At 51.6% G+C, this 14,411-nt stretch overlaps 1 protein-coding gene across 2 annotated transcripts in view; it reads right to left on the bottom strand.

Annotated features, from left to right (window-relative positions):
• Positions 1–10,785, bottom strand: part of RET (ret proto-oncogene) — a 72,998-nt gene extending 62,213 nt beyond the window's left edge. For both annotated transcript variants that reach the window (XM_045842358.1, XM_045842359.1), the window contains exon 1: positions 10,586–10,785. In XM_045842358.1, coding sequence (XP_045698314.1) covers positions 10,586–10,652 — 67 coding nt within the window. In that variant the 5' untranslated portion in view covers positions 10,653–10,785. The remainder of the gene's footprint in view (positions 1–10,585) is intronic.
• Positions 10,786–14,411: the final 3,626 nt, after the last annotated feature.

The following is a 14,411-nucleotide window of genomic DNA, read 5'->3' as shown; positions in this document are numbered from 1 at the left end:
GCCCAGGGCCACCACAGAGCAGTGTGCAAAGCCACAGGGCTCCTGCTTAGGGTCAGCCATGCACACATGTGCACTGTGATCTGGGGACCCAGGCCACCACCCACCCACATGCTTGCAGATCAGGTGGAAAATATTACCATAAATAAACATCCATAGTCTCCTTCATCTTCTTCTAAAAGGCAAGTGCCTCTAAATGTTTCTTCAAATAAATTTACTCTTTAACATTTTTGTGAAATAGGGTGATGACTTAGGAAAGGATAATGGGGCAGGGGTTTGCTCATGTGCCTCAGGGGTTTCCCTGCCTGACAGGAAAAAACACAGTAATGGTTGTTGTGTGCACAGAGCCACCTGCCAGGGGCCCAAGGATGCTAGAGCTATGACAGACCCACCCCTGTTGGGCACAGAAGTGAGGGGTCATTCCCTATGGCCTTATCAGGTCCTAGTACCACTAAACAATTGAGAAGGTGGATTCAGCAAAGTCTGCTTCTGCATGTCAATGGTGACTCATGACTATAACTTCTGGTGGGGGTGGATAGTCAGGCCAGCCCTTGGGAGAGCAGCACCCACACAGGGCCACCTACACATGGTGACTGGGACAAAGATGTCTCCATGAGCCCCCAGCACCCTGTTTGTCAGAGCTGGGCCTCGTTGGGACCACTGCAGTCTGGACATGCTTCCTTGTCACACTTGTAAGTCATCCCCCTCAAAGGAAGCCCCATCTCCTTGGGGACTAGGGTACTCCTGCCAAGCCGACCTGCCCTCCTGCCCCCAGCACACACTCCCTCCTTCTGTGGGGAGGGCGGACTTGAGATGTCACAGTGCTGTCCTCTCCTTTCTCCACTCTTGCTGTGAGCATGAGCACAGAAGACCTCAAAGAAGGCCTTAGGGTCTGCTTTGCTGGAATTGTGGAGGTAAGAGAGCTGGGGAAGGCCCTGAGAGAGGTAGGTGCTAGCAGAATGTGGACCTAGAGTCAGATAAGCCAGTGAGTACTGAAGGCCCCGATGCACACCCAGCAGACCAGTGGTGAGGCCCATGCCACTTGCATTTTGTTACTGTCATTAAGTCCCCTGGGGGCATCAGACCTTGAATACCTCAACTTTAAGAGTAAAAAAAGGAATCCAACTCCAGGGCTGGGATGGCTGTGTGGAGAAGAGGTCATGGCAACGAAGTCCTCAACTGATACACCTCCCCTGCATGTGACAGTTCACACCTCCTGAGTCTCAATTTCTCCATCTATAAAATAAGAGGGTAGTACCTACTGCTGAGGCTCCTTGTAGATCAAATACTGATTCCCCTATGAGTCTATGTGATGTCTGTGCAGGAGCAGTCATGGAATTAACTTCCTGACCAGGGGCCAAGAGACATGATGGACCTTAGGGTGGGCTTTGGCCTAGGTGGCTACTGTGGTGTGAGAGACATGGGGCTGGAATAATATTGGAACCACACATGTCGTCCTAGGCCATAATGATAAAGCAGGAAGACATGAGCCTAAATCTGAAGGAAAGATTTCAGCATGACAGGAGAAAGCAGAGAGAAAGGAGAAGAGCTGGCCCATGGTCCTTCACCCCTGGCTATGTGACTTGATTGGCACTTGGCCTTTCTGGGTCTGTTCCCAGCTGTGAACTCCCCCCTGGAAGCACTGCTGGGAGGGCCCAGGCACAGAGAACCTGCTGACAGAAGCCAGTTCTCCTCCTTTCTCCCTCCCCCAACCTGGTATCAGATCTGTCCTGGCCTATAAAGGCTTCCTGCTACTCCTCACAGTCAAGGCCTTCCTGCCTTTGTTCTGGGCTGTGGTGGTTGTGTAAGGTGGCAGCACTGCTTCAGTCAGCACCACTGTCCCCAAAAAGTGCTTTAACAGATGGGCAGCATGATGTCACACAGTGGCAATAACAGTAATCCACTCCACCTGCCTGGTTGTTTTTAGAATCCGGACTAAGGGTTAGCAAGACAAGGAAGCCCTGGATTCTCCAGCTGCAGAGCTCTGCCTTGTCAGGTAAGCTGGTGGGTCACTGGTTCCCAGCATCCCTCCCTTCCCATGTCCTTCACAGGGCAGCCTCTAGGCATCAGTATCTCTCACACACCATTGCTTCTGGGAAGTTTGCACTCAATGTGGCTTTAGAGTTCATGTCTTCTGAGAATGTCCTCAGGGTCCCAGTGTTGTCATGATGACTCAACTTACATACAAGATATCAGATGAACTCATGTCCTCCCCAAAAGAGGAGTAGGGCTCAGACACTGGCACAAGTGACACTGGATGAAACTGCTTCTTGGAAATACTTGCAGATTTGATAGAGCAAAATAAACCTCAAAATAAAAAGACAAATCATTCAATTAAAACATTGGCAAAGGACCTGAATAGATATTTCTCCAAAGGAGACATAAATGACCAAGAAGCTCATGAAAAGATGCTAAACATGACTACGCATGAGGAAAATGCAAATTAAAACCACAATGAGATGCCATTTAGTACCCACTAGGATGGTTATCATTAAGAAAAAACAACAACAAATAAACAGAAAGTGTTGGTGAGCATGTGAAATGGGAATGCTCACACACCATTAGTAGGAATGTAAAATGGTTTGACTATTGTGGAAAAGAGTTTGAAGTCCCTAAAAAAGTAATAGGATTACCACATAAATTAGCAATTTCACTCTAAGGCATATACCTAACAGAAATGAAAACAGGGATTCAAACAGATGAACGTTCATAGCAACTTTACTCACGATGGCCAAAAGGCAGATGCAACCCAAATGTCATGGATAAATAAATGTAATTTTACATGAAATAGAAAATTACTCACCCTTCAAAAGTAATGCAGTACTGATACATACTAAAATGTGGATGTGAAATATCCAGAATGGACATACCCATGGAGACAACATAGAGTGGCGGTTACCAGAGACTGGGGCTGGGGAAAATAGGCAGCACTGTCTAATGGATATTTGTTAGGAACCGTCCTGCCTGGTTTCAGAAACTGTAACCCCCATGGCTAAGGCTGAGTAAAAAGACCTTGGGACCATACACCACTAAAGAGACAAAGCTTATCCTCCTGGCAGGGGCGCAACCTCTGTCCCCTTTACTTCACCCTGCCTGGCCCCAGACAGATGATTGGTTAGCCAATGACAGGTAAGATTCCTCAAGGAAGGGACAACCTAAGACAGTCACAGTCACAAAGGGGCCATCAGGAAAGGACTTAGGGGACTATAGAAAAGGGGTGGTGGACCCTCACCCCTCAGCTTTGTCATACCCTGAGTCCTCATTCTATTTGTAAAAAATATCCTAATCTCTTGACTGTCTGCATCCCCCCACCTGATTTTAAGCCTGAAACAATGCCAGAGGTGGGTGTGGCCCTGTGCTGGAAAGGGCAATTCCCTGGGGTGATTAGGCCTAAGAATACATAAAATTCTGTGAAACCTGCTTTGCTAAGAATGTCCTCAATTTAAATGATAAGGGTCCAAGCATAAAATTAGTTTGTTTCCCAAAGTTTTATGGCCTTTTGGCTATCTGACCCCGACTCAGAATAAGCCCTCATAGTTCTTTGAATGTTATTTATTGTTTGATCATTACTGCCTGACAATGACTGATGAGCTTTACATATATACCCTGTATTCCTTTGCAAATTAAACCCAATAAAAGCCCATTGAGGAACAGGCTCAAGGCCCTTCTCCTCTGAAAGACTGGCCACATTTCCTCCCCAAGCAGATCATGTCTTGGTAGACTTATTCTCATCTGTGGCAGCAGGTGGAGGGGAGTTCTTTGTGGGCAGAGCCCCTCCATAGATATGGGGTTTCCTTTTTGGGTAATAAAAAAGTTTTGGAACAACTGGAGGTGATGCCAATACAACACTATCAAATGATACTGAATTGTTTACTTTAAAATCTTGAATTTTATGTTATATGAACTTGACCTCAAAAAAAAACCACACAGAAGGAAATGATAATTGTTTACCATCTTGTCCTTCTCCCTTTCCTCCCCTAGCTGCTAGGCCCAACACAGGTGCTTGCTGTGTTGACTGGGAGAGGTTGACCTGGAAAAGCTGGTGTGTAGGGGTACATGTCCAGAGACCCCCAGGAGGGTATGGAACATGGGCAGCTTGCCATGGGCCTCTCTGGCCCTGGCTGCTTAGAGCTCTGAGCCCCTCCCCATGTATCCCTGGGTGTGGGTGTGGATTGGCTGGTGAAGGTGTCATGAAGAGGAGACACACAGACTGTTGAGTGAGTGAGACTTGTAGGGGTTTCACTTACCACGTGCAGTATCACCAGCCATCGTAGATACAGCTAGGTGGGAGGGTAGGGAAGCAAAGAAAATCCCAGCTGATCCTTGGTCAAGACTTTCCAAGGTTTTGTGGAGTAATATCTGTGGTCCAGCAAGGAAAACTTGCAGGCTGCCCACCTGAAAAGGCTCAACCCCTCCTAGTGGTGGTGTTAAGTGCCTGTTAATGCCTTTCTACACACAGACATTGCACCCACTCTGTGGCTAAGTGGTGGCTGGCAGATCCCTACTCCTGACTCCATCCTTTCTCCTCTCCAGAAAAGAGAGAAGGGGAAGCAGTAGGCCCCACAACCAGTGCTGGAAGGGCAGGATAGAGAGCAGGCAAAGAGAGAGCCGGTGCCCAGGATCAGCTGGCTCAAGTGTCTTTCACTTTTCACTGTCTTTGCCTGTTTCACTGGCTAGAAAAGTTTGAGGAAGAAGCTCAATAAACTCTCTCTCTCTGCTCAGAGGCCCATCATTACTATGCACCCCCATCTCAGTCTCCACATTTACCCCCACCATTGGATCCTGGCATAAAGAACACATATCCTTCCTAGCATTTTCAAGCTATTAGTTAAATTTTAGGAAATTACATTATTTTCTTTTTCCCTTTCTGGAAGAGCGAGAATCATCAGAATATTTTGGCAATCACATAGGTACATGTGGGGTAAGGGGTGGCCTAGAACCACTTTTCATGGCCATCACCTTGCCAGGGGCTTTCTGATTGTTTTAGCAACAGATACCTTTCTTCAATCAGAGCCCAGGTCGGGGCTGGAGCTCTGGGCAGGGCTTGAAACTTTGCCTCACTGCCTCCTCTTCCAGGGCCACACTGTCTATTAGGTACTTCTCTGGAGCTCTGGGCCACACAGAACCCAGACATGTGCACCCATGTCACAGAGGAGTGAAGGCCCAAGACTGCGATGAGGTGCGGCTGCCAGCACCTGGATCTGGGAGGGGAATCTGGGGCCCCTAGGACTTGAGCCTGGAGAGGCACAGGTGCTTCCCCTGAACAGGTCTGAAGAGCTCCAGTGGACAATGCTGATGTCATTGAGAGCCTGCATTGGCCGGTCCTCTAGGTGAGCACACACCTGTAAATGTAGGTGTACAGGTGACCTTTCTGTGGTAGTGCCTTGTGTGCTAAACTTTGTGGAGCCACCCACAAGGCAAAAAGCAAACAGAGATGTTTGCTCAAGGCTGGCCACCTGCTCTCCTTGAGGGTCCAGGTGTTACCTGGACTGCTTCCCTCAAGGTCCCATTGGTATAATCTATTCCACAGCCACCCTTTTTTAGGGGCATCAATTCCAGCAAGGTAGGAGCTAAGGAAACAGTGGTACCTTGTTGTCACCTCTTGCCCCACCTCTGCCTTGCCCAAGGTTCTCAGGATGGACAGCTCAGAGGTCCACTGGCTTCACAGCTTCTAGCCTTGGGGACAGACAGGGGTACCACATGATCCAACAAACACATGATTGTGAGGCCTTAATTCTCTGGAAACCAAGGCCCTGTCTGGCTCCAGAGCTCAGGGAAAGTGGGTCATGGGAGAACCAGGTGGGGAGGGAGGACAGGAGGAGGTCCCAGTCCACAGGGGCTCCCAAATATCCTGGAGCCTCAGCCAGAAGAAGGCCTGTCTTCTAAGGTCCTCTGAGGTGAGGCAGAGCCCTGACTTGGGAGTCACAGCCTCCCCTAAACCCCTAACACTGGCCCTGGACTGCTGTTCTCTGCCACTTGGGTTGGGGAGGGAAAGCAATGTGAGATCTGAGAACCCTGAACTTTCTCACCTCTTCAAGTACCCCAGGAGCACCCTCTCAGGCCCCTAGAGGGACACCTTGGGCCTGACCTCTCTGAGTTTTACTGACCTCGCCATCTCCTGCTCAACCTGCCTTCCATCTGAAATCATACACACACACACACACACACACACACACACACACACACACACACACACTTGAGATTAGTGACAGCTTCCTTTAGTGCCTATGTCTCTCCCTGCAGGTAACAGCTCTGAGGTGAAAGGGCCCTTTGGTTGTGCCCTACTGTGCATCCCCAGGCCTTTAAAGTGCTCTGGGCAGCAGGTGGTACCTTGGGGAGTGTGTGTGGATTGATCACTATTACTGTGATTGTTACTATTAAGTCACTCAGAAAAACTGCAAAAATGAGGAGGAGGAGAAAGATGATGATGATGACATGAGGAGGGGCCTGAGATGAGTGGCAGCCAAGGTCAAGAGCCTGCACAAGACCCCACACTAAGAAGTGTCCTTCTTGAAACTCAGAAGAAGGAGGAAAAGGTCCCACAGTGGAAATGTAGCTACTTCCACAGGATGAAAGGAAGTACTACTTTAGTGGGGCACTTCTCCAACTCTTCTGTTTTTTCTGGGTGCCAGGTTGGGTGCTGTCTTCTTCCAGCTTGCACTGGAGCTCTATGGGGGGAGGGCCCTGAAGAAGAGACCCTGACTGCACCCATGCTCCCCACCCAGAAGCCCAGCCCCTCCCATTTAGTCCCTTCCCCCTCCTCTGAACCCTCTTTCTTCAGCACAGTTGCTTCTGTTAGGTGTTGGGTCCCTAGGCAGAAGATGGGTGCAGGGGACACACTCCAGTCCTATGCCACTAGCACAGAGACCTCTTCCTATCACACCAGAGCACACATGCCTGCCTTCTCCCCTGGGGCCATCTATGACAGGGCCGTTACTGGTGGCAGTGCCCAGGCCTACAGGACTCCCAGACATCAGCTAAAGCAGTGGTTTCACCTGAGAAACCAGCTGGGACCCAGAGGGGTTCCTGTTTCAGGCAACTCAGCACAGAGCCACGCTTTACTTCTATACCTGGGCCAGGCTGTCCCCAGATCCCTTGAAGGCCTGAGCAGGTGAGTCACAGGTGGGTGAGTAGGCTCAGGACAACCTTCCTCTCCCAGAACACTTTCTCAGCCCTACCCATTGTCCCCACTGCTGCTGGCCCAAAGAACAGGCTTGCTGAAAGCCAAAGGACCAGGGATGGGGAGTCACTAAGTCTTCTCTTTGGACTCAAGTTCACAGGCTATGGGAGCCTTGGTTTCCTAACTTGCGAAATGAGGACACAAGGAATTTCCTTCTGGGTTTCAGGAGGGCACAGTGAGCTGGCAGACAAGCAGTACTCAGCACAGACCAGCTTTGAGCCCCCTGTGTGGTGTGGCTACTGTTGGCATCATCCTTATCCAGTTAAGACCAGAAGACAGAAGAGTTCTTTTCTCTCAGGTTGCAGAGAGGGGGAAGGCCTCAGGGGAGGTGGCAGCTTCAGGGTCCTGCCTTTATCTTGGCACCTCAGGTTCTGTTTTAACACATACCATAATTTTTAATTAGTTCTCTCTTTCCCTGGCTAAAAGGCCATTAGCTTCCCATTAGGTAAATGCATCCCATTTTCTTCACACCACCAAAGAAACAGTGATTTACTTAGCCATCCCTAAGCAATTCTGCAGAATAAAGGCAATTTAGCAGTGTGCTCAATAAACTTCCATGTTTGTGCCCTGCTCTCAGGCCCCACCCTTAGGAGCCCACCGGCTGGCTCAAGCCCTGTATTTCTGGGTAAACTGAGCTCTGCTGGGGCCTAGAGCAGCCAGTGTGGGACACAGGCAGCTCCAAGAGGCCAGAGGGTCTTGGCAGGATGGAGGAAAGAGGACAAGGTCTAGGTGAGTCTGGCAAAAAAGAATCCATTTTCTTTTTTTTTTAATGTATTTCACTGATTTTTTAAAAATATCTTATTTATTTATTTTTAGAGAGGGAAGGGAGGGAGATAGAGAGAGAGAGAAACATCAATGTGTGGTTGCTGGGGGCCATGGCCTGCAACCCAGGCATGTGCCCTAGCTGGGAATAGAATCCATTTTCTACTAGTCCTTAGCCCAAAGGAAGAGAGAAACTGAAAGAGAAAGGAAGGCTAGATAGAGCAGCCTTCCTGGCCAGCAGGCTGCTCTGGTACCTGCTGGTCCAGGCAGGAGTACCTGCCCAGGACCCACTACAGGGGAGTGGGCACAGCAGCCTGGGGAGGGGGCCTGCCAAGTCATGAAAAGATTTCCCTTCTTTGGTGCCTGGGAGTCAAAGGCCTGGGGGTCCCCAGCAAGAGAGGGCAAGTCCTTCCTTCCAGCAATTGGTTATGATTAAAATGAGACCTGTATACATATGCAGAATCCCTGTGTATATGAGTGGCAGGGAGAGGGTCTGTGTTCCCTGTGTGAGGGTGGAGTGTGAGGGACCAGGCCATGCTGTGGGAGTTTCCCTTAGGTATCATGGGCATGTGTGCTTGAGAAAGGGCAGGAGTGTATCTTGGTGATGACTGAGTGTGAGTATGAGCATGGATGCAAGGGTGTGGGTGAGAGGAGGAGTCCTGCCCTGCTCTGGGAGTCTGTGCCTGGGTTGGCACACTTTTCTGAAGGTGTACATGGTTACACATAACAAGAATGTGCACATGTGGTGAGGAGGCAGGAGGATTGGTATTGCTGGGGGGTGGTTGTCAATCTATATTTCATGACCTTGCTCTGGGCCTCTTTGGGTCCTCCAGCCCGCCCCTACCAGCCATGGGTCAGTGCTGCTCCTTTCCCTGCATTCTGGTCTTGGCCACTGCCTCTTTATCTGGGCTGCCTCTTTCACCCCCTCCTGTCAGTCCTCCAGCACAGAAGGGAGTTTTCTGTCTTAGGGAGGCCAGCTAGGGCATGGCCTTCAGCCTCTAGAGGCTCAGCCCACCCCCCAGGCAACAGACAAGGCCACTGGAGCACATATCCACAAGAGGGCACTGGCAGGCTGAGCTGCTCCCAACCTGGGTGGGTATAGATGCAGTGGCAATCTGGAGCAGCTCACAGAGAATCAGGGTCTGTAGTTCCAAAGGATGCCCACAGGCCTCTCCAAAGGTCTCAGCTGTCTACTCTAGGGTGCTGTGGGGACACTTCTCTACTTTCAGTGCCACCAATTGTGGTTTCTTGGTCATCCCAAGGGAAGGGTGGGCAGAGTGGGTCTCACTTTCCCTTGGTTGGAGAGCCTGTCTTGACCACCCAACTCCATGGGCCAGGGGCGTAGAAAAGCCTGTCCCTGCCAGAGGCCAGTGGCTAGCTGCCCACACTGCTTCTGGCTTACACCTGACTACAAACCCACAATTACAAAGTTGCAACCCAAGAGTTACAAAAAATCTTTAAAACAGCCTGTTTGTGTTTACTTCTGCTCTGCCTGTGTTTACAACCTGTCTTCCTCCTGCAGCACTGTGACACAGGAGCACCAGCAGTGGAAACAGATTCACTCCTCCCACTCTTCCCAAGGGCAAAGAAAGGGTGGCTCACCCTGGGGACCATTATGGCTTCAGTATCTGATCCTTGATACTAAGATCCAGTCACAGAAACTAAGCCTCCAGCAGGCCTGTGAACCCAGAGTTTATGCAGGACCTGGGACTAGTGGCAAGGTGTCACCTCCTCTTTTGTACCCAAAGGCCACAGAGAGGGAAATCTGTTTGTAAGCAGTGGGGGGAGGGTGGCCAGTGTTCCTTCTCTGCCTAAGGAAAAGTTGGTGCATACAGAGGTACTACAGGTGCAGACCAGTCAGGGACAGTCTGAGGGAAACTAAAATGCTAAAATGCATGGCCAAGGGGGTCAGATTCTATAGCCTCGGGGTTCATCCTATTAGGATTTGGGGGTGGGGAGGCGGTGACCAGCCTTTGCAAGGGCATATTTAATACTCCTAGCACCTTGCACCAACATGGTGGCACAGAGGCCTAGAGCCCACTCTAAGATTGTCAAAAGCTCTTGGTAAAGGTTGGTCCAGGGCTGTCAATATGGACCCAAAGGCCTCACCTTCAGGTGGACTTGCCCGACAGTGGTGTGTTCTAAAGCAGCTGGCCTCCGCACCGCCACGGCACAGAGGATCCTACAGGGAGGAGGAATGCACCGAGGTGAAGCGCAAAAGGAAACCAGGGCTCAATCTTCTGCAGAAATAGAACTCCCTGCGCAGGTCGCAGGTTTTATACCGCTACCTCGTCTGTCCTCCCCTACCTGCTCCGGTACCGCGACAAGATACGTCCGCTTTATTCCAAGAATCACCAGGCTGGGATGTGAGGCTACATCTCGGACTCTGGGCGCCGATCCCTGCAGCCCGGCCTAGCACACTTCTTGCTCTATTCTTTCTCTAGCCCTAGACTCGCACAACTCCGAGCCCTCCCTAGGTTCCCTGCTCACTTACACTATCTCGTTCCCTGCCGTCCCTTCAGCCCGAAAAGGCGCTGCCTGATGCCCACTGCACACAGTGTTTTGGAACACGTCCACTCTGCCGCTCCACACGCGGCATCAACTTCGCCCTGGCCGCTGCGGGTACCGGCAGCCAGTAGGACTCACCTTCGCTGAGCAGCGGCAGCAGCAGCAGCCACCGCAGCCCTGCGGTGCCAGCCGTCGCCCTAGCCATCTCCTGTGCGCCCCGGAGCCGCGGCAAGTGGTTGGTGGCTCTGGCAGGGGCTGTTGGCAGCTGGGTGCGGCGCTCAGCGGAGCCGCCCCATCCCGCTCCAGACGCAGGAGACACTGAAGACGCTGAGCGTAGGGGAATGACTCTGGGTGCTCTGCGGTGCTGTGCACCGGCCTCTGGTCTCGAAGCTTAGGCGAGGCTGTTGCTGGCTGCGGAAGAGGTGCTGGCAGGGGCGGGGCGGGGCGGGGAGGGGCGGGGCCGGGAGGCCGGCTTGGCTGGAGTAGGGGTGGGACTGGGATACTGGTGCGGTGAGTGCTGGTGCGGATCCGGGGAGGCCCTGGTAGTAGTACGGACCTGGGCTGGGCTGGGCTGAGCAGGAGTAGGAGCGAGGTGCAGGGCTCCGGGTGCAGGCCTGCCACCCACAGCCCAACCTACGCCCCTTCTCAAGCCCAGACACTCTTTCGTAGCCTGTGCGCCAGCTTGCGGTCCCAGCGCTTCGCCTTTCCCCGCTGCCCACACAGGGCTGGGAGAAACTACGCGGGGATGTGGGGTCTGGGAGGCCTGGCTGAGCTGCACCCGAGTGGACATAGGGACTATGATGGTGCTTCTCTTCCAAAGCCCTGGCACGGAGTACATCCTCCGCCATTTCTCAGAGCGGGAGGCGAGCTGGGAACGCGGCCTTTTGGAGCTCTACGCGGGAGGAGAAGAGCCAGGGCAAGGGCAGGGGAGCCAAAGCACTTTTTGTGCTTTCTGAGGAACCCTAGGACAAGCCTGGGGTGTGGCTTACAATATCAGCGTTTGCGGTGGAAAAGAGGGTAGGGGTCTTCCGGGGTCAGTTTGTGATACCACCTCTTTAGGACTGGTGCAACCAACGGGAGCAGGAAACTGGGCCTGGGCACACCTTTCAAAGAGACTTGGCGCTGGTAGCCTAGTTGGGTACTTGGAGGCTAGATTCTGCCCGACCCCGCACCCCCTCCACAATGGAACTCTTTGGATGTGGGACTGACTGGATAGGAGAGAGAGTAGCAGGGTGGAACTGGGGCCACAAAATTTAATTTTCACCCAAAGAAATGATGCCCACAAACACATATTGGCAATGTAATCCTAAAAGGGGGAAACCCAGTGGCCTTACCAGGGGGTTCCTAAGGTGAGGTGGGTTCTATGTTTCTGTGGGAAAAGTCCACTGTTTTTCTCCCACCCTGTAGTTGCCTTTTGAGGCCTGGCCTCCACCTGGGTCAGAGGAAAAGAAACCTTGGGGTGGGAGGATCTAGGGTAGCTAGGCCTGTGGGGCCACTACTCTAGGGTCTTTTCTTCCTGCTGTGCCCAGAGCTGGGACCTCCTGCCTGACTGAGCTCGGGGCTCATTAGGATATCTGCACATCACTCTGCAGGTATGAAGTCAAAGTGAAGTCATCCTTGCAAGCATGAGGAGGAGCTGCCAAGACAGAGACTAGCTGGGGGCTCTGCCAACCAGGATGTGCGGAGTGGGCCTGCTGGCAGGAGGCCAGGACACAGAGTTGCCAGCTCAGTAGAACCATCCTGCAGCCATCAGACTTTTGTGTTGCCTGCTACCTATGCCCAAGGCCTAAGCCCCTGGGATTTATGGGGCTGGAGTTGGCCGCAGAGAGCTCCCTTGGGTGTAGATAGGCCCTAACTCTGGTGTTAATGGCTACCACAGCTACACACTCAGGGCTATGTGCAGCGAAGGAACCTGAGCAGGGAAGGAGGGGGTACTTCTTTGTTACAACAGCCTCCTGTGGCAGGAGAATGCAGAAGGAAGAGGGGTGACTGGGTCTGTTCTTCCAACCAGCCCCCACCCCCATCTCCCAGGGAGTACCCTGGCCAGACCTTGGCTGATCCTGGACAGGCTGGATGTCTGCTTGGCTCTGTGTGTCCTGTCTGAGGTGATGCTCTTGCCTGGGTTCCCTCTTCGCTTCCACCTTCTTTGTACCTCCACTGTTTGTGGTCTTGAGTGTACACCTGACACTATGGTGAGTGCATTGCCCTCTTACATCAGTGTCTCGGGGTCCTCACTTGTGTACCACTGTATATACATGTATATGCACATATGTGGGCATGCATGCATACATATATGTTCTCATACATGGATATAGTTGTAGACCTTCCCCTCATGCATGTTCAGAGACCTGACTGAAGGCACACCCAGTAAAGGGCAGTTGTGAAACCCTGGGCTTGCTAGCCTCAGACTGTAGGCAGAGAGTGACTCAGCCCTGCCTGGTACTGTGCATTGGCTTAGGATCCAGAACATCAGAGCAGTAGGGAGGTACTTCCTTCCCCAGTAGAGAAGAAATGAATGCCACCTCCCTGAGGTCCCACGGAGTGAGATCAGAGCCCTGTTGGGACAGAATCCAAAGAGGCTAGTCTGATTCCTTAAGAAATCTCTCCATTTTGTCCCAGGGGCCCTGGAGAGAGTATGTAGGAGGTTCCCTGTCCTATTCCTTGCCCTGGCTTCTCCTAGTCATCTCCCTCTGTGCCATAGTTTCCAACTGTATACATCCTCCTCTCAGAAGGAATGAAGATTTAAAAAAGGGGGTGTGAAAGTAGATCTCAGTGTTGGGCACACAATAAGTACTCAATAAATCACAATCACCATCTTGCCCAGACTTAGGACTTGGCTTGGCCACACTGTTGAAGGGTGTGGGCTGTCACAGGCATTGAAAAGTTATATGGGAGCTGGGGGAGGAGGTGGGTCACAGTGTGGTTAATTCTGCTTACCCTTGCTCATAACCAACCTTGGAGTATCAACAGGGCAACTTTTATCAAGAGATTCCTGGGCCCCACCTCTATAGAAAATCCACATCTAAAAAAATAGTACCACAAGAGGTTCTGATATGGGCTTCTGCTAGAAGTAAGTCAGACCTGTGTTTGAATTTTGCCACTGATAGTCATGTGCTATTGCATAAGTCACTTTATCTCTCTATGCCTCAGTTTTGTCATCTCTAAAATGGGGGCTGAAATAGTGTTCTTTCCTCTTGGTGGCTGGAAGAAGTGACTAAAATAGTGTTTGTGAGGCTCTGCCTCCAACACAGGATAAGGTGTTCTGAGGGTGGGTAGCTCACATTATTCCTTCAGCATTCCTTGCTTCTGAGCAGATGAGGCCTACATGGAGCTCCCTTGGGTCTGGGTCTAAAACACAGCTCAGGGAAGGAAGGACAGAGATCAAGCCCAGTGGACAGGGATCCCATCTTGTATTTGGTGCAGGCTTGCCCAGGTGTGGAAGAACTGCTGGTGGGGGTAGGAGGTAGGGCAGGATGCTTTGTGACCATGGACCCAGGTGGCTGTCAGGACTTGGGGAGAACTACCTTTAGGAGTAGAGGTTGAGTACAGGGACAGGAAACAGGGCCCTAGGTCTTTACAGGGATGGAGAAACAAAGCCAGGAGCACAGCCCAGTCCTGCAGGTACTGGAGGCCAGGCAGCATTCCAGGAACTGCCAATGGAGACCCCTCAGTCTCCTGCTTAGTGTCAGATGTGGTCAGAGTGAGCATAGGATAGGATCCCAGTCCCTCCTGCAAGTATATTGATATAGAGACTAGAAGCATAGACTTTGAGGCTGATTGTGAGTGCTGTAGCTAATTGCTTTGCACCTCAGTTTTCCCTCTCTAGGCATAAGTAATGATAGTATTTACCACTGTACTGCTACTCCTATGGATGTTTCTGTTTGCTCTCCACTAGATGCAGCTTCAAGGAGAGTCAGTTGGTTCTGAGGGCCCCCAGCAAGCCTTACTGCCTGCCTACCCCCAT

This window comes from Phyllostomus hastatus, unplaced genomic scaffold (genome assembly GCF_019186645.2).
Source record: "Phyllostomus hastatus isolate PE091 unplaced genomic scaffold, TTU_PhHast_1.1 phas_contig_38, whole genome shotgun sequence".
Lineage (NCBI taxonomy): Eukaryota > Metazoa > Chordata > Mammalia > Chiroptera > Phyllostomidae > Phyllostomus > Phyllostomus hastatus.
Note: the sequence above shows the minus strand (reverse complement) of the source record. Positions and strands in the feature narration are given on the sequence as shown.